Below are 19510 nucleotides of genomic sequence, written 5' to 3' on the forward strand. Positions count from 1 at the left end.
ATTTTTGGGAATTGATAATTGTATGTTTGCAAACAGAGTGAATACCTTTGATTCGTCATTGTGGGCTTTGTTGAGACATGTCTAAAAAGAAAATGGTTCATTTCATTCCAATAATGGAAATGAGGTGTTGTATTACAGAAAAAGAGTCCACTAATGACTCATCCATCAGGAGACGTGACCTCTACTTGTATTTGTCTTCAGGTTTCTTGGACATCCATTTTGTTTCCTTGCCCAATGACCAATTGATGCCTGACTGAAAAATGTCAATGATGGCCATAGTGCTTGAATGTTAAGCATATAATTTAGTGGAAGAGAAAGTTGAGAAGGGAACTCCACACTCAGGTGTTATAGCGTGTCCCCTATGAGTGCACACTTACCCTGTAGTAGTTGAAGAGATTTCAGATGAGTGATTCTGTTGGGCTATAAGAGAGAGTAGTATTGTACCTGCTGAGGATGCAGTCTCTGTTTCAGAGTTGGCCACATACCCACACAGTGAAGTTAGTGTTGCTAATTCAAAATTCTTTACTCATGCTGAATATTAACAGCCATACCTAAAAGTCGACCAAACAAACATAATTCATTCAATTTAAAATGAACGTTGTCCCTCACCACTAATAACTCAGTATCAGTAGACCACCTTTCCTTCAAGTGCAAGATATGTGTGCTCAATTACCCAAGACTAGTGTAGCTGGAGTCCTGATGGCTAACCGCGAAGACCTAACAGTGGTGGAAAAAATACCCCATTGTCATACTTGAATAAATGTAAAGATACCTTCATAGAAAATGGCTCAAGTAAAAGTGAAAGTCACCCAGTAAAATACAAATTAAGTAAAAGTCTTTAAAGTATCTGGTTTTAAATATACTTAAGTATCAAAAGTAAATGCAATTGCTAAAATATACTTAATTATCAAAAGTCAAAGTAGGAGTATAAATCATTTAAAATTCCTTATTTTAAGCATAACAGATGGCACAATTAAGACAAAAATATGGATAGCCAAAGGCACACTCCAACACTCTGACATCATTTACAAATGAAGCATTTGTGTTTAAGGAGTTTGCCAGGCAGGATGACCAGGGATGTGAATTGGGTCATTTTCCTTTTCTGCATTCAAAATGTAAAGAGTACTTTTGGGTGTCAGGAAAGGTACATTATTTTCTTTAGGAATGTAGTGAAGTAAGTGTAAAAGTTGTCAAAAATATAAACAGTAAAGTAAATTACATATACCCCCCAAAAAACTACTTAAGTAGCAGTTTAAAGCATTTTTACTGAAGTACTTTACACAACTAAGACCTAACTTGTCATGTTTCTGTTAATGAGCAAACATTTACATTTTGAATTACTAGGCTCTCTATCATATACATTTTATAGAACCAAAATGGGTCACAAGCACAAAATAATTCCAACTGCGGTGATCTTCTTCCGTTGAGGATTTGTCGTGTATCAATCCTATATTGTGCTCCACAGCTCTGTCCTCTAATATCATTGGCTGCTAAAACCCAGAGCTGGGAAGACGTTCATTTTGGATATGGGCTTTCACATTCCATATGCAGTTTCAAAACAGAATTTCATGACGAATATCCAGATCTAATTTCACTTACATAGCAGGCTTGTGACGCACAGTATAAGGATACGTATGAAATCATAATAGTGTAGTATCAACGCCACAATTTCATGTTGTGCGAGCTAAAATGATCAACTAATATATCAATGCAGCTCTTGCAACTGTACATGTGTTGTTATAGACATTTGATAAGGGATTAATGATAATGCTCTTGTTCGTGATCCCAAGATCCAATGTAATAAGAAGTGCCTAAAACTATGTTACAGAAATGTGTTCTTCCGGGAAATATTATATTCACGTGTTAGAGAGAGCGAGTGTGTGTGTTGCGATAAAACCCTGGAGTCAAATGATTGAACTTTCAAACCTTCACGCTTTATTCCTTCAACTGTCTTTATCCAATGGAATCAGGAGCATCATCCTAATCTTCTAACAGTCACATTCTCAGAAAGGTTTACAGTAGTAAAAAGCTCATCATGGGTCATTTTCTTTAGAATGATAACGTTTACTTAGAACAAAAATAACCATTTCTACCAAAAATATTCAAACAATGTTAATATACAATAGTCATATATTTCCTTTGAAATATACATAGATTTGTTCCATTTGGATAGGTCATACTCCCTCTCTTTGCTTCATGATTTCCATGCAACAATTGATTCTCCACCACAAGCCACTGAAACATCAACTCTGATTAAAACATGTTTTACTCATATTTCCCCACTCTTTTCAGTTCAATGATGGTTGCCAGGAAACAAACAGGCTATGCAGCAAAGTAAGGAAACGTGAATTTGAGAGTAAGAGAAACTTGGCATTAGTAGGCCTCAGCAGTGATTACAACCATCTCCGTTCAGAAAACAAGTTGGCTAAGTGCAGTATTTCTGTGAGAACAAACTTAGATGTACGACAAGAAGAAAAAAAACTGTTTCATAAAGAATACTCTTCACTCTTTAAACTTCTCTTAGATAGTGATTTTTTTTTTTTTTTGGTATACATTCTTTCAGCACTGGCTTTCAGAATGAGAGCCAGAGAGGAACTCTCTCTTTGTTTCATTGTGGCGAGGCGACGAGAGGCTTGGCGCCCGCAAACAATGTTTCAGAATGCAACGGCACCGTGAGACTGAGGTTAGCGCGGCGGGTGGAGGGTCCCAATACTACAGCCAGGTGTGCTCCAGCTGTCCTGGTTGTGGCTCAGCAAGCAGTGACTATTCTAAGCAGGGCGTTGGCTAGAAGGCAGCTCAGCATGGCGGCCAGGCTGACGTAGGAGGCAGAGGCCCCGCTGCAGCCCCTCTCTCCCTCGCAGAGCAGCTGCTCACACAGCACCCCCTTATACTCTGGCAGACACAGACACTTCTGGTTCTGGAAGCAGGTGCCTCCATTCTGGCACAGCAGGAACTCATCATCGCAGACGTTGGCTACGAGATGAGACAGGGAGGAGATGGAGAAGGAGGGAGGAAACAAAGGGAATAGGATCAGTGTGAACACTGAATGACTCAAGCCTAGAGTCGCTGAAGGACACCCTGAGAAACGTTCACTGGTTTTGGCAACGAGTACTATACATTAACAAGACACCTGTTTTGACCTTACCTGTACGGTTGACATTTTCTGTTGAAGGACTGATTATACAGTGAAGCTTGCCAGATTGTTACATGACCTTGAAAGGACTCATGGAGCTCACTGTTCATTGATTCCCATTCAATTGGCAAACTGCTCAACTGTAGGCTACTGGTCTTAGCTTTACCTTTCATTTAACTTCACACACTCACGCACACCCCGACTTACGGGAGCAACCTTGTCTCCAGCTGTATCCAGGCAGGCAGTCCTCACACTTCGGCCCAATGGAGCCATCTCTACACTGGCAGAACCCTGTGTCGTTGCACCGAGCATGGAAGGATCCCAGCTGATTACAATTACACTCTGCACAAAAGGGATTAACAACACATTACTGCTTTAGTGAGGGTAGAAATACAGATCAGCACTCATCAATCTAGCTGAAACAGCAGTTTCACTAGTCCTGGTCACATGTGCCCATATAAAGATGAACAGGTCAGTGGTAGGCTATTCGTTTGATACTGACGATTCTATGAACATTTCATCTCTTTACCCGAAGGGAAAATGAAGGCGTTGTCGGTTTTAACTTGTTCCCTAAGGCGTCGCTCTCACCCTGAGGAAACTATGACAGCATGAGGCATTGCTTTACTATTTCACTGTAATACCTGCTTCAAGCCATGTTCTCTAGTGTATGTCTTGTTTTCCGCCTGAAGACTTCAGGCCCAATTCACAGCTGTGTCTTATAACACTGGCACTGAATTCTGTGGCAAATCTATTTGGATAAAATGTCATACAATGTGTGTTTTAAGAGTTCAGCTGACGTCATTGTTTAATCATTGAGAGAAATATCAGCTTTGCCCAAGTGGAAACCGGTAAAACAGGGTTGTGTTCATTTGGCACCAAACAGAATAACTTTCTAAGTAAGAAATGTCGATTTTTGTTTCTGCTGCAAAACATTGTCTGTTGCATGTCTAAATGAACACGACCCAGTTGTGTTTGAGTGAGCCTCCAGTAGGTGTCAGTATGCCATTGTGTCATTCCTGCTCGGTACTGTGCTGTGGTAGTGCAATGGTATGTGTAGTGGTATTTGTGTAGTAAAATGTTACTACACTGATGAATGGCTCTGATATTACTTTAAGGTAAACATAATAATGGGTTTAAAAAAGGTAAGACTATTTATTATAAATGTGTATAAAAATCAGTAATTAAACCATTAAAACTCATTGGTTGAAATTGTCATTTTCTTGCTGTCCAAATAAATAGTTTATAAATGCACCCGAATGTTACATGTTGTTTAAAATTGTTGATTGTTAAATGCAATTTTGGCACTGGCTGTATTCTTTAGGTGTACAGTTACTTTCACCTTACCCAATGATAAGTGGGGAGTGTAATAGGATGCATGGGCACCACCAAACACAATTCTAATACGTATGGCAGAAGATATGTGAAAGTACACTTACACTTGACCTCTTTATATCTTGCATGTGTAATTGTAATTCCTTAGCATTTTTACAAAGGCTGCTATGGTATGATTTTTTATGTTTTCAAAGCATTTCTAAATAAATGATCAGCTAAGCTTCTATGATTCTCTTTAGCCGTTAGCATGGTCGAAGGATCGTGCTTTTAATCCTGTTGAGCTACAACGGGGTCATACAGGAGACACGTCACAGAGGTTTGCAGGTAATTAGTAGGGGTTGAAGGCAATGCAAAAATGATAAGCTGTCTTGTTATGCCTTTATCAACGTTTTCATCAACCTTTTCCACCGTGCATATCCATGTGTAAATGTTTATGAAGAAAGTCAGTGGTAAAATGCTGTATGTGTGGACATGTCAGTGATGGGCAAACGGGTCAAACTCTTCATAGCTGTTTATAGTGAGTGCGTTTAGGGTGGAGTTTGCGTGGTGAGAGAGTGAGGAGAGATCCTAACTGACCTATACAAACGTTCTCATCGTCCAGCTCGGCAGAGACATTCCGGAAGAATCCCAGTCGGCAGTGCTGACAGTTCTGCCCCCTAGTGTTGTGTTTACAGCTGACGCAAGTCACGATGTTGATAAAGTCAATATAACTGCAGCGGTTCGAGTGGCCATAGCACTCGCAGTCTGACAGGGGGGAAGAGCAGAGTAGGGTTAGTACAAGGTGCTGGAGGATGAGGAAGAGGAAGAGGAGGAATGGAGTCCTATTCAAATGCAGAGGTAGCACTCAGAGATTTAGGTATACCCCAAAACTGTTTCACTCATCATACAAAAGCCAAATAGGCAAGACATAGCAAGCTCCATAGAGCTGAAGTATGCTGAGTTCCGAAACCAGTTCCTGACTTTGTGGCCCCATGGGAAATCAATTGACCTCAAAAAGCTCAAATCTGCCATATTCAACCAGCTAACAATCAGGCCTCTGAATACTGCACATTGATTTACCAAGGGATAAAAACAATTGGTAGAGCAAATACACCAAGGTGTCAATTTAGTTTGCATTATATATTTTTCGATTGATTCATTGATTTACACCTAAATAAAATATTATATATATATATATATCATATTTTAATTAGGTGTAAATCAATATATACATATACAATATATATGATGTCACAATGAAGCTTATAATGCTTTAGGGAGTTTGTTCCATCATACTACAAGAATCTGAATAAAATTGTTTTTAATGCTAATGTACAAGACGATTTAGCTGACAGTTTAGTTATTTAATCAGGCATCATGTTACTTCTCTTTGCTTAGAGGGGATTCAGTATTGACACGCTATTTAAAAAAGATGCTGCTGGTGTAATATGAAGACCTGCTGTACCACAGAGTAGAGCAGTGGGACGGGGGGGCAAAAACAGCTTATCACAAATGAATGGGCCTATTACCCTACAGATTGTTGAAAGAATGGTCACTGTCTCACAAAGGAATCCACAGTCATCCACACAAATGACACTATACAATCCGTTGCGACACAGAACCTATAGGTTCTGAGATTTCATTACAAGTTCACAATAAAAAGGTAACGACAGTAATACTATAAATGGAGGGGAAATAAGTTGCTTACCTTACGAAGCAAACAAAACCCAAACGTGCAACATAAAAACGCATGGGGGGAAAAAAACAAAAAGACAAATGAATGAAGGAAAAAGACTAGACAAACGTTGGTCATTTTTCCACAGTTCTCTAGTCCAAACAGATTCAAAGCTTCAGTGTGGTCAATCATGTCTTACCTTGAAACTGGACGTATGCAACCTTAGACTCGCTGTATTTGGACCCACCAGGAATCAGCAGTTTTACAACCGCTTGGGAAATAAAGCATCTATTTAACTGTGTTATAGATAATACTAACATGCCAATGTGTACAAGCCTCTACTACACAGTGTCTGAAATATCATGGCTACTAAAATATACAATTGATGCCAAAGGAATCCTGAAACACAAATAGGGTGCCAACTGCTCAGACATCTTGCATGATTCACAGAGAAAGACCTCATACATTCCATAAACCATTGAAATCTACACATTAACACACAGTATTGTATATTACCACAACGTTTAGTCATTCACAAAGTGTAGATATTCATTCCTACAAGAACAACATCTCAGTCCCATTCAGACAATCCATCTCACCAGCAATAAAATGCCTACCTGGGTTGTGTTTATTAGGGAAACGTAACAATTATTTTATTTTAACATTTAAACATAACACGAAATGAGCTTCAGTCCGTTTCTCCCGTTTAGTGCCAAATCAAGTGATTGGAATCATAGTCCATAGCAAAGATGTTTAGTTTGCAATACTGGTTCAGCTACAGCTGATGAGTGGAGTCTGAGTGGTGACAGAATCACCCACACAATACTATGTGGCATATTCTGTACCACATGATCCTTGTCAACAACAAAAATACATTAGCTGCTCTAGGTTTGACAAACACACAGACGACTTCTAATGCTTGTCAGCAGCCTGGTGCTTTGAGTCAATAGCCTCCTGAAACCATGGATCAGGTATCCTACTGGGACATGGGCTCATCCAAAAATGGCTTTTCCGCAACCTATTTTGTCCATCAATTATCTGTTTGCGCTCTGACACCCAGTGGGGATGTTTTCCTATAGCAACCAGGTGACTAACACTCCAACTTCAACCCCATTGAGTTGGTTCAGGGAATTCAACATGAATGGTTACTGACACCACTACAAATTGACATGCTAACGCTAATGTAAAGGACGTCACACTGCTTGCTTAGCGAGTACCGCTCCCTCCTGATTCAGGCTTGAACCCGGGACCTCTGCCTCGCAAACAAACATGGCCGCCCTCCTGAAGCGTCTTACCCAGCTAGCTGTTCGGCAGCACGAGTGGAGTTTCATAGATCCCCATCTGCTACCTTCACCCCCCCCCAAATTCCCTCCACGGGGAACCCAGCATTGAGCTGAGCGCAACTGCAGATCTGAGTCAATTGGCACCATTGTAAAGGATGTCAAGCTGCTTGCTTAACGAGTACCGCTTCCTCCTGATTCAGCTCATATCAAGGCTTGAACCCAGGACCTCTGCCTCGCAAACACACATGACCCCCCTTCTGAAGTGTCTACCCAGTTGCTCCACCAAAAAGCTAACTGTTCAGCAGCTCAAGTGGATTCACTTCAGGCTGAGGAGTGAGTTTCACAGATCCCCATCTGCTTCCATAACAGAGGAGTTGTTGGATCATACTAAACTATTTTTAAATCTGACACAACTATATTTTGTAACACACACAACATACAGTACAAATACTACTAGACTACTGTTAATCAATATACCTTTTTTCTCATTGTCTTTCGTTTGAAAATATTTTTTTTTCTCTTTCTCTTCCTCTTTGCTTTCCCCTTTGGCTTCAGTTATGGGGGTAACTGTGTACATCGGAGAGATTGAGAGATCAGAAAAAAAGCAACTTCAAACTTTTTACTCATTTTTTATTCATGCTGAATGACCCTTTAGATAATGGCTTTGTCAAATGGTTGAGACAATAAGGCAACAGCTCGTGTAAAGGTCATAAAACCTTACTGACACAACTGCCTATTAGCAGCATATAGACTGCATACACAACTGTACATTAGAGGATAACATTGTACATTCTAAATATACCACTGGGCAAATATTGGTTAATTCAACGTTGGCTCCACATAATGTTGTTGTTGAATCAATATAGAAAACTGATTGGTCAACCAAATATAAAATCAAAACTAGACGTTGAAATTACTTCTGTGCCCAGTGGGATAGTTCCTTCAACATTTGCAGTTTTACCATAGTTTACTGATGAAATATTCATACACTTGTAAATGAAAAAATAAGAGGGTATTGTTGCTATATCACGGTGTACCTTTTTCCTCTTTAACATTTTCTTCTTTATTTTCCACTTTCTCACCGACCCCAGCATCAGGCATTGGAGCGGCAGCATCAGGAGCTGGTCCTGAATCAGGAGCTGAATCAAGAGCTGGATAAATTGAATCAGGAGCTGGTCCTGCATCAGGGGCTGGATCAACAGCATCATCAGGAGCTGGATCAACTGTATCAGGAGCTGGATCAACTGAATCAGGAAATGAATCAACTGAATCAAGCGCTGGTCCTACATCAGGAGCTGGATAAACTGAATCAGGAACTGGTCCAACACCAGGAGCTGGATCAACAGCATCAGGAGATGGTCCTGTATCAGGAGCTGGATCAACTGAATCAGGAAATGAATCAACTGAATCAAGAGCTGGTCCTACATCAGGAGCTGGATCAACTGAATCAGGAGCTGGATCAACTGAATCAGGAACTGGTCCTACATCAGGAGATGGGGTAGCAGGATCAGGAGCTGCTGGAGATGAGTCTGCAGCTGTAGTAGCTACAACAGGTGCCAGGGTAGCAGCATCAGATGTTGAGGTATCTGTGTCAGGTGCTGGAGTAGATTTGTCTGGAGCTTGGGTGGTGTCTCTGCCTGGTGTACGGGATAGAGGATCAGGTGCTGAGAAAACCGTGTCGGGAGTTGGAGGAACTGCTTGAGGTGTTGAAGGAGCTTCATCAGGTTGTGAGGTTAGTCCATCAGATACTGAAGTAGCCACGTCGGAGGCGGGTGTATCTCCCTCAGATGCTGGAATAAATGTATCATCAGGGGTTGAGGTAAATCCATCTGTTGGTGGTGTTACTACATCAGATGCTGGAGTAACTGTGTCCGATGCCAGAAAGGGCACACCAGATGTTGAAGTGAATACATCAGATGCTGAAGTAATAGTGCCATAAGTTGTGGTAAATATATCAGATGTTGAAGTCATTGTGTCAAATATTGTAGTACTTGAGTCAGATACAGTACTTGTGTCAGTTGTTGTAGAACTTGTGTCAAAATAAATATTTGTGTAAGATGTTTTAGTACTTATTAGAAATGTAGTACTTGTGTAAAATGTTGTGATACTTGTGTCTGATACTGTGGTGGTTGTGTCAAATGTTGTGGTACTTGTGTCAAATGTTGTGGTACTTGTGTCAACTGTGTTAGTAGTAGTCACCGAAGGTGTAATACTAATGTCAAATAGTGTTGCAATTGTGTCAAATATTGTAGTACTTCTCTCAGTTGTTGTTGAACTTGTGTCAAATGTAGTACTTGTGTCAGATGATGTAGTACTTGTGTCAGATGCTGTGGTACTTGTGTCAGATGCTGTGGTACTTGTGTCAGATGCTGTGGTACTTGTGTCGGATGCTGTGGTACTTGTGTCAGATGCTGTGGTACTTGTGTCAGATGTTGTAGTACTTGTTTCAGATGCTGTGGTACTTGTGTCAGATGCTGTGGTACTTGTGTCAGATGCTGTGGTACTTGTGTCAGATGCTGTGGTACTTGTGTCAGATGTTGTAGTACTTGTTTCAGATGCTGTGGTACTTGTGTCAGATGCTGTGGTACTTGTGTCAGATGCTGTGGTACTTGTGTCAGATGCTGTGGTACTTGTGTCAGATGTTGTAGTACTTGTTTCAGATGTAGCCGTACTTGTGTCAGATGCTGTGGTACTTGTGTCAGATGTTGTGGTACTTGTGTCAGATGTTGTAGTACTTGTTTCAGATGTAGCCGTACTTGTGTCAGATGCTGTGGTACTTGTGTCAGATGCTGTGGTACTTGTGTCAGATGCTGTGGTACTTGTGTCAGATGTAGTAGTACTTGTTTCAGATGTTGTAGTACTTGTTTCAGATGTTGTAGTACTTGTTTCAGATGTAGTCGTACTTGTGTCAGATGTAGTAGTACTTGTGTCAGATGCTGTGGTACTGGTGTCAGAAGTCACTGTGTAAGAAGTTGTCGTTGTGCTGTCAGGTGTGAGAGTAAATCCAACTGATGTTGGAGTGGTTGCATCAGATGATGGTGTGACTGAGTCAGATGTGGCATCAGCTGCATCAGATGATTCAGTAACTGCAATTGTGTACAGAAAAAAATCACACCAATCAGTTGTTAAGATGGCATACTAACCACTGCACCGCTATATTTATAATATTTTGATGTTGGCTCGCTGGCATCGTCTTGTGATATCTACAGCATTCAACTTTTCCCTATTTCTGTCAGTATCAGTAGAAATGGGATACCCCATGCCCAGATATCATCACTTCCCCTGCATCTGCCCTGTGGCTACTCCTCAAGGACACGGCTCCGTGCCTCCATCCTGTTATGGTTTCATGTATCTATCTACTGTATCTATCTCCACAGGCTCCGTAACTTGCCTGGTTTGCTCTCCCTTACCACGACCTGTCTTCTCCCGGCTTGTGAAATATTTAGCAGCTGTTCATTCAATTGGTATTCAGAAATAGATCAGAAAAGGCTTGAGCTTTGGCCCCCAGCACCAGTATTGCTGGCTTGATGCTGTGCTCCAGAAAAAGATGATGCTACACAATGATAGCGTTTTTTTTTATGATTTATCGCTCCTGGCTGCTGATTGTGTCCAGTGGCAGCACTTTCCTTGGGAACAGTGGATATCATCAGACCCTTGCTCGGCAGGAGGAAGGCGGTAAGAGAGCAACAAACAGAATGACCATTTGATTCAAAAGTCCAGCGCCACAAACCACTTGGGTGCCATTCTATCGCAGGTGGTGTGAAATGTTCTGTTGCATTCCTTTTCCTATCAAACATTCCCGAGGGAATCAAAGTAGGCAGTTTAATCTGTGTTCTGGAAAGCCCTGGGATGAACTCAACATGCTGCCAGAGCCTGAGGGATAGTGAGCCTGCTGGGTATTCTATCTTCCAAACAAGAGAGTAGAAAACACTTGGCCAACTTCTCACCTTCTGTATTTTTTTTTTTACCCAAAACGTCTCTGTCAATAGACCAAAACACAGCACGGAATGATATCATGACTTAAACTTTTTTTTATCATTGGTCCTCTCAAAGTATGCATTCCATACTCTCCAAACACCCCAATTCACTCCCACATTCACTGTATCTTTAATGTAGCATTTGTACAGTGAATACAACAGCAAAGCTCTGTTCTAATACTCCAACCTGGCACTGAGGGACACTACTAAGCTAGTAGCTGGCACCAGACAGGGAATCCTAAAGTGTAAGTAGCCTAGCACATGGAGATGTTAAGAGGTCCGTATCATGGCCCTTATACCATACCTTGCCTTCAGGACTACTTTAGCCCAGTAATCATGTTTAATCTCTTTACCCCAGTGCAACCTCTGGGGAGAATAAGGCACCCTATGTTCTCTGGCAGACCTGATTCACACTGGGAGAGGTTAATAGGGGTAAATATGACAGTCTACAGGCTTCTTGGGGTTTCCTCTGCCAAACAATTGAAGACGTTTTGTTTCTCCTGCCGGTCTCTCTTACGTGTCTGTTTCAAGGACCCAGTGAGTCACTTGACTGTTCCCATTAAACCACAGTTTAATCTGCTGTTAACCCCTGGTCTCAGTTTTGCTTACAGGCAAGACGGTTTAAAACAGATGGTTTACGAGACACAGATTGTGAGACGGACAAAGTGTTTTAGTAGGAGTAAGATCACAAACACTACTACGCCACTGTGCTCAGTTCATCATTTGTGTCCCGTCTTGTATTGCTCTCATTAGTTAACACGGATGAAGCACAACAATCAACATTTCTATTATTACATCAATGTAAAATTGCTAGTCAGTTATGATGTTTTATGGTATCATAACCCAGGTTTGCTTTGCTATTCTTATAGTCCCAAACTTTTGTAAAATGTACTAAATGATTAAGTCACAGAAAATCCATGTGACCATCGATATGTCCAAAGTGGATGTGTTTCAAGAATAGTCTAACCAATATTCATACATTTAGATCCCTGAACAATATCAAAAGACATTTGGAGAAAAAAGTATTATTTGAGGTGTTAAAGCTCATGTAGTGTAAGGGTGAGAGGTCAGTGATTCTTCTGGTGTTTCAGGGTACTTACCTTTCGGCTGCGCTCTCACTGTGGTTGTGGGGGGATTTACCTCCATTGGGGGAAAGTTCACTGTGGTTAAGGATGGACTGTCTGTCTGGTCGGGACTGGCAGAGACTGGCACAGTGTCTGACATACTGGCTGGAAGAGTGGCTGGTATCGTGGCTGGCACAGACGTTTGATCTGTTGCCAGAAGCAGCACTTGAGGGAGCAATTGGAAAGCATTTACTGAGCCAGCAATGAGGTAATTTAGGTAATTGAGAGGTTTATTGCATTTACACACCAATGCTCTCCAGATGTTGTCTAGCATCATAGACAAACATGCTGTATATATAGTCTTTTCTACAAAAAATATATTCTACAAAACCATTGAGACTAATCTAAGTGTGGGTACTAAAAGTGCCTAGACTAATAAAAGGAGTTTGCATTGATATACAGTTTGAGGTGATCAGACTTTACACATACAGTGGGGAGGACAAGTATTTGAAACACTGCCGATTTTGCAGGTTTTCCTACTTACAAAGCATGTAGAGGTCTGTAATTTGTATCATAGGTACACTTCAACTGTGAGAGACTGAATCTAAAAAAATGCAGAAAATCACATTGTATGATTTTTAAGTAATTAATTTGCATTTTATTGCATGACATAAGTATTTTATCACCTACCAACCAGTAATAATTCCGGCTCTCACAGACCTGTTAGTTTTTCTTTAAGAAGCCTCCTGTTCTCCACTCATTACCTGTATTAACTGCACCTGTTTGAACTCGATCACACACACACTCGATCAAACAGACTACAACCTCTCCACAATGGCCAAGACCAAAGAGCTGTTTAAGGACATCAGGGTTAAATTGTAGACCTGCACAAGGCTGGGATGGGCTACAGGACAATAGGCAAGCAGCTTGGTGAGAAGGCAACAACTGTTGGCGCAATTATTCGAAAATGGAAGAAGTTCAAGATGATGGTCAATCGACCTCGGTCTGGGGCTCCATGCAAGATCTCACCTCGTAGGGCATCAATGATCATGAGGAAGGTGAGGGATCAGCCCAGAACTACACGGCAGGACCTGGTCAATGACCTAACGAGAGCTGGGACCACAGTCTCAAAGAAAACCATTAGTAACACAATACACCATCATGGATTAAAATCCTGCAGTGCACGCAAGGTCCCGCTGCTCAAGCCAGCGCATGTCCAGGCCCATCTGAAGTTTGCCAATGACCATCTGGATGATCCAGAGGAGGAATGGGAGAAGGTCATGTGGTCTGATGAGACAAAAATAGAGCTTTTTAGTCTAAACTCCATTCGCCGTGTTTGGAGGAAGAAGAGGGATGAGTGCACCCCCAAGAACACCATCCCAACCGTGAAGCATGGAGGTGGAAACATCATTCTTTGGGGATGCTTTTCTGCAAAGGGGACTGGACGACTGCACCGTATTGAGGGGAGGATGGATGGGGCCATGTATCACAAGATCTTGGCCAACAACCTCCTTCCCTCAGTAAGAGCATTGAAGATGGGGCGTGGCTGGGTCTTCCAGCATGACAACGACCCAAAACACACAGCCAGGGCAACTAAGGAGTGGCTCCGTAAGAAGCATCTCAAGGTCCTGGAGTGGCCTAGCCAGTCTCCAGACCTGAACCCAATAGAAAATCTTTGGGGGGAGCTGAAAGTCCGTATTGCCCAGCGACAGCCCCAAACCCTGAAGGATCTGGAGAAGGTCTGTATGGAGGAGTGGGCCAAAATCCCTGGTGCAGTGTGTGAAAACCTGGTCAAGAACTACAGGAAATGTATGATCTCTGTAATTGCAAACAAAGGTTTTTGTACCAACTATTAAGTTCTGCTTTTCTGATGTATCAAATACTTATGTCATGCAATAAAATGCTAATTATTTACTTAAAAATCATACAATGTGATTTTCTGGATTTTTGTTTTAGATTCCGTCTCTCACAGTTGAAGTGTACCTATGATAAAAATTACAGACCTCTACATGCTTTGTAAGAAAGAAAACCTGCAAAATCGGCAGTGTATCAAATACTTGTTCTCCGCACTGTACCACTAGCTACTACTACTACGTTACCTACTATCAAATGCCTAATGCCTAATGTTCATCTCACTAGTTTCCAACCTGGTGTGTCAGTTAGGGAGTCACTGAGCTTTGTGCTGGATGTGGGACCCACCACAGCTGTCACTATGTCAGTGAAGGTGGTGATGTCTGTTTGGCACAGAAGACAAATCGGGGTCATACAGTATCTCGTTAGGGTCTGACGTTTTGAAGTATTCTAACAATGAATGGTAAGCTTCTAACAAAAACAAAGGTACATTGGCTGAGAGACAGAAATACAGGCACACAGAAAAGCATGCACGCACTAATAAACACACGAGCAAGTACTCTAGTAAACACGCCGACACACACACCGCTCTCACACACAAACACACACACACAAATCTTTGCCCTTGCGAAATAACCAAATCATGTTTTCATTCTCCCGTATGCCCAATATTTAAATCACACTAATATTATGCGGCAACGTGCTTCAGGTGTAGCGTAAAGTGTAGAGTCTCCCTGTAGTGAGCGACTCGACCTCCTCCTGCAGATGGGCGCATTGGGATTCAGCGGGGCGCACTTGGAACAGTGGGAGCTTTCCTGCTGTCTGGCATGCTGATGTTTTATTAAGGCTGTATCCCTCCCCAGTGGTTGATCATTAGCGCATGGCCAAAGGGACAAACTCCCAAATCAATCTTTACATAAAAAGAAACCCAATTATCGGCCGGGACAGGTTTTTACACGCTGGGTACCACACACACACACAACCTCATATCATTGAGGAAATGCTTATGCATGTACTTTGGGACACTTGCTGAGGCATATCTTTGTGGCATCAATGTGGGGAATTCAAGTCGGTCATGTTCCGCTTTCTTATGAGCTGTATTTACATGTCTGAACACCATGGCTTTGTTCGGGTGCGGTAGTAGCCATGTTGAAACCTTATGAGTGCTGGAGGTGGATTTACCTTCGGGTAAACTATCTGGGCTACATTGGACCCACGTGTACATATGTGGAGCAGAGGTGGGCACTGAGGCAAGTCACAATGTACTGCAGCTGTGGGGTAACACAAAGTTACAGAGGTTGGGACATGTACAGCTCCCCCCCTACCATCTGCCACAATGGCCAACCAATTTAGAGAAGGTTTCCCAGAGAAGATCTGCTCCCTGATGAGACAGCTTGTTCATCTAGATCAGAGAGCACTCTCAGCCTCTCGATGGTGGAGTTACACTATTGTGTGTACGTGTGAATGCAACCCAAGAGAAGCATTGGGGTGGACATTGGCAGGTAATAATCACTGTTCATAATCATATTCATTATAATCTAAGTCTGAACTTTTCCTGAATTTGTTGTAAATTGACCTGCCTGGTAAAAGAAAAAGAAAAAGAAATTTAAAAAAGATCAGCCCTCCAGGTCGAGAAAAGGCTGCCTTGGTACTTGGGGCAGCCATTTTGACAAACAAGCAGGTGAGAATGAGTGAGAATTGTTTAAAGAACAAGCATGCTGAATAAATATGGAACCTTTTATTTATTTTACTGAAAAGCACCTTAAGTGGATGCTGCCTAGAAGCCGCTATCATCAATGTTGAGCACATTCATAACTCTGTACTCAGTAGATGACTGTTTTCAAATCTCCCTCTGATACTTGTGACACCGCAGAGAAAGGTATCAGAAGAAGGCGCTCATAAAGAACCATGACCTTTCCTCTTACATAGTAATATTGAGAATATTCCAGAATTCATCAGGACAAATGGCTAGTGACACATCTATAGGCTTCCAATGATGAAATAAAAAAATTACAAATTTCATCCCATAGAATAGTTCAAGCTATCATGAACGTTTTAAGCATAGGCCAGGCAATCTCCGACTAAAACGGTAACTGAGCCCTTGGCGTTATAAAGACCCATCTCAGCGAAATGGACAACCGACCCTGTAGTGCTCCACTGTGGACAAGTGTATCACTTTCGCTATGTAGAGTAGCTGACTTCACAGTACCCTGTCCTAAGCTGTTTCTGTGGGGATGGTCCTTAGATTTAAGTGCACTTTACAAACTAAGGGCTCGATTCAATCCATAACGTGGAAGTATCAAGGAAGATCCGCATTAAAATGTAATGGTCATTTCTGATTGAGCAGACACACCATGAATGCAGTGTCCTCGAACGCGGAAACATTGCCTTTGAATTTCAATCCAGCTAAAAGCAGACCTTCCGCGATATTTTGGGAATACGGATTGAATCCAGCCCCTCTTCCATACTAAAACTGAGCACAAACACAGCTTGCTTGACGCATTTGGTGGATATGAGATGCAAAGAATTTCTCTCTTTGTCAGAGACCTAAACAAAACAAATTTGGAATTTTAAATACCTTCAGAAAGTATTCATACCCCTCGACTTACTCCACATTTTGTTGTGTTACAACCAGAATTCAAAATGGATTAAAAAATATATATATATTCTCACCCATCTACACACAATACCCTATAATTACAAAGGGAAAACATGTTTTTATTCATATGATAGGTAAGATGTACAAAACATTGCAGAGAGCCTATCCAACTGACAACCTCTTAGAAAAAAATACACTGCTCAAAAAAATAAATGGAAAACTTAAACAACACAATGTAACTCCAAGTCAATCACACTTCTGTGAAATCAAACTGTCCACTTAGGAAGCAACACTGATTGACAATAAATTTCACATGCTGTTGTGCAAATGGAATAGACTACAGGTGGAAATTATAGGCAATTAGCAAGACACCCCCAATAAAGGAGTGGTTCTGCAGGTGATAACCACAGACCACTTGTCAGTTCCTATGCTTCCTGGCTGATGTTTTGGTCACTTTTGAATGCTGGTGGTGCTTATAATCTAGTGGTAGCAGGAGACGGAGTCTACAACCCACACAAGTGGCTCAGGTAGTGCAGCTCATCCAGGATGACATATCAATGTGAGCTGTGGCAAGAAGGCTTGATGTGTCTGTCAGCGTAGTGTCCAGAGCATGGAGGCACTACCAGGAGACAGGCCAGTACATCAGGAGACGTGGAGGAGGCCGTAGGAGGGCAACAACCCAGCAACAGGACCGCTACCTCCGCCTTTGTGCAAGGAGGGGCAGGAGGAGCACTGCCAGAGCCCTGCAAAATGACCTCCAGCAGGCCACAAATGTGCATGTGTCTGCTCAAACGGTCAGAAACAGACTCCATGAGGGTGGTATGAGGGCCCGACGTCCACAGGAGGGGGTTGTGCTTACAGCCCAACACCGTGCAGGACGTTTGGCATTTGCCAGAGAACACCAAGATCGGCAAATTCGCCACTGGCGCCCTGTGCTCTTCACAGATGAAAGCAGGTTCACACTGAGCACATGTGACAGACATGACAGTCTGGAGACACCGTGGAGAACGTTCTGCTGCCTGCAACATCCTCCAGCATGACCGGTTTGGCGGTGGTTCAGTCATGGTCTGGGGTGGCATTTCTTTGGGGGGCCGCACAGCAATCCATGTGCTCGCCAGAGGTAGCCTGACTGCCATTAGGTACCGAGATGAGATCCTCAGACCCCTTGTGAGACCATATGCTGGTGCGGTTGACCCTGGGTTCCTCCTAATGCAAGACAATGCTAGACCTCATATGTGGCTGTAGTGTGTCAGCAGTTCCTGCAAGAGGAAGGCATTGATGCTATGGACTGGCCCGCCCGTTCCCCAGACCTGAATCCAATTGAGCACATCTGGGACATCATGTCTCGCTCCATCCACCAACGCCACGTTGCACCACAGACTGTCCAGGAGTTGGCGGATGCTTTAGTCCAGGTCTGGGAGGAGATCCCTCAGGAGACCATCCGCCACCTCATCAGGAGCATGCCCAGGCGTTGTAGGGAGGTCATACAGGCACGTGGAGGCCACACACTACTGAGCCTCATTTTTACTTGTTTTAAGGACATTACATCAAAGTTGAATCAGCCTGTAGTGTGGTTTTCCACTTTAATTTTGAGTGTGACTCCAAATCCAGACCTCCATGGGTTGATCAATTTGATTTCCATTGATAATTTTTGTGTGATTTTGTTGTCAGCACATTCAACTATGGAAAGAAAAAAGTATTTAATAAGAATATTTAATTCATTCATTTCTAGGATGTGTTATTTTAGTGTTCCCTTTATGTTTTGGAGCAGTGTATAAACCACTGGAACAAATACTTAAAGAGAACTGATATTGGCACAAGATGGAGGGTTGAAACATAACTAACAAAATTACATTTGACAAAAATGCACGTTTTATGCAGTGCAATGTTTTGTAAATCTGACCTTTTTTATTTTTTGTTATATATTTCACCTTTATTTAACCAGGTAGGCTAGTTGAGAACAAGTTCTCATTTGCAACTGCGACCTGGCCAAGATAAAGCATAGCAATTCGACACATACAACACAGAGATACACATGGAATAAACAAAACATACAGTCAATAATACTGTAGAACAAAAGAAAACACAAAGTATATATATACAGTGAGTGCAAATGAGGTAAGATAATGGAGTTAAGGCAATAAATAGGCCATGGTGGCGAAGTAATTACAACATAGCAATTTAACACTGGAATGGTAGATGTGCAGAAGATTAATGTGCAAGTAGAGATACTGGGGTGCTGTCACGTCCTGACCTTAGTTCCTTTTTTATGTCTCTGTTTTAGTTTGGTCAGGGCGTGAGTTGGGGTGGGCATTCTGTTTTTTGTTCTGTTTTCTATTTCTATGTGTTTGGCCTGGTATGGTTCCCAATCAGAGGCAGCTGGCAATCGTTGTCTCTGAATGAGAACCATACTTAGGCAGCCTGTTTTCCCACTATGGGTGTGGGTAGTTGCTTTCTGTGTCTGTGTTTTCACCATACAGAACTGCTTATATTTTCAGTGTTTCACGTTTGTTATTTTGTGTTCAGTTGTAATAAATGTAACATGGTCACGTAACACGCTGCATTTTGGTCCGATCTTGACTACTCTTCCTCAGACGAAGAGGAGAATCATTACAGA

At 42.0% G+C, this 19510-nt stretch overlaps 1 protein-coding gene across 5 annotated transcripts in view; it reads right to left on the reverse strand.

Annotated features, from left to right (window-relative positions):
* Positions 1–1912: 1912 nt before the first annotated feature.
* Positions 1913–19510, reverse strand: part of LOC110535738 (netrin-G2) — a 60341-nt gene continuing 42743 nt past the window's right edge. For 2 of the 5 annotated variants that reach the window (XM_090190223.1, XM_090190222.1), the window contains exons 6-13: positions 14591–14677; positions 12480–12668; positions 8440–10488; positions 7880–7969; positions 6319–6390; positions 5042–5209; positions 3341–3475; positions 1913–2973 (exon numbers count right to left, since the gene is read on the reverse strand). In XM_090190223.1, the coding sequence (XP_090046349.1) occupies positions 2750–2973; positions 3341–3475; positions 5042–5209; positions 6319–6390; positions 7880–7969; positions 8440–10488; positions 12480–12668; positions 14591–14677 (3014 nt within the window). In that variant the 3' untranslated portion in view covers positions 1913–2749. The remainder of the gene's footprint in view (positions 2974–3340; positions 3476–5041; positions 5210–6318; positions 6391–7879; positions 7970–8439; positions 10489–12479; positions 12669–14590; positions 14678–19510) is intronic. The other 3 variants (XM_090190224.1, XM_021620955.3, XM_090190225.1) reach the window with 2 other exon arrangements.

This window comes from Oncorhynchus mykiss, chromosome 11 (assembly GCF_057628025.1).
Source record: "Oncorhynchus mykiss isolate SJ-2025 chromosome 11, ASM5762802v1, whole genome shotgun sequence".
Lineage (NCBI taxonomy): Eukaryota > Metazoa > Chordata > Actinopteri > Salmoniformes > Salmonidae > Oncorhynchus > Oncorhynchus mykiss.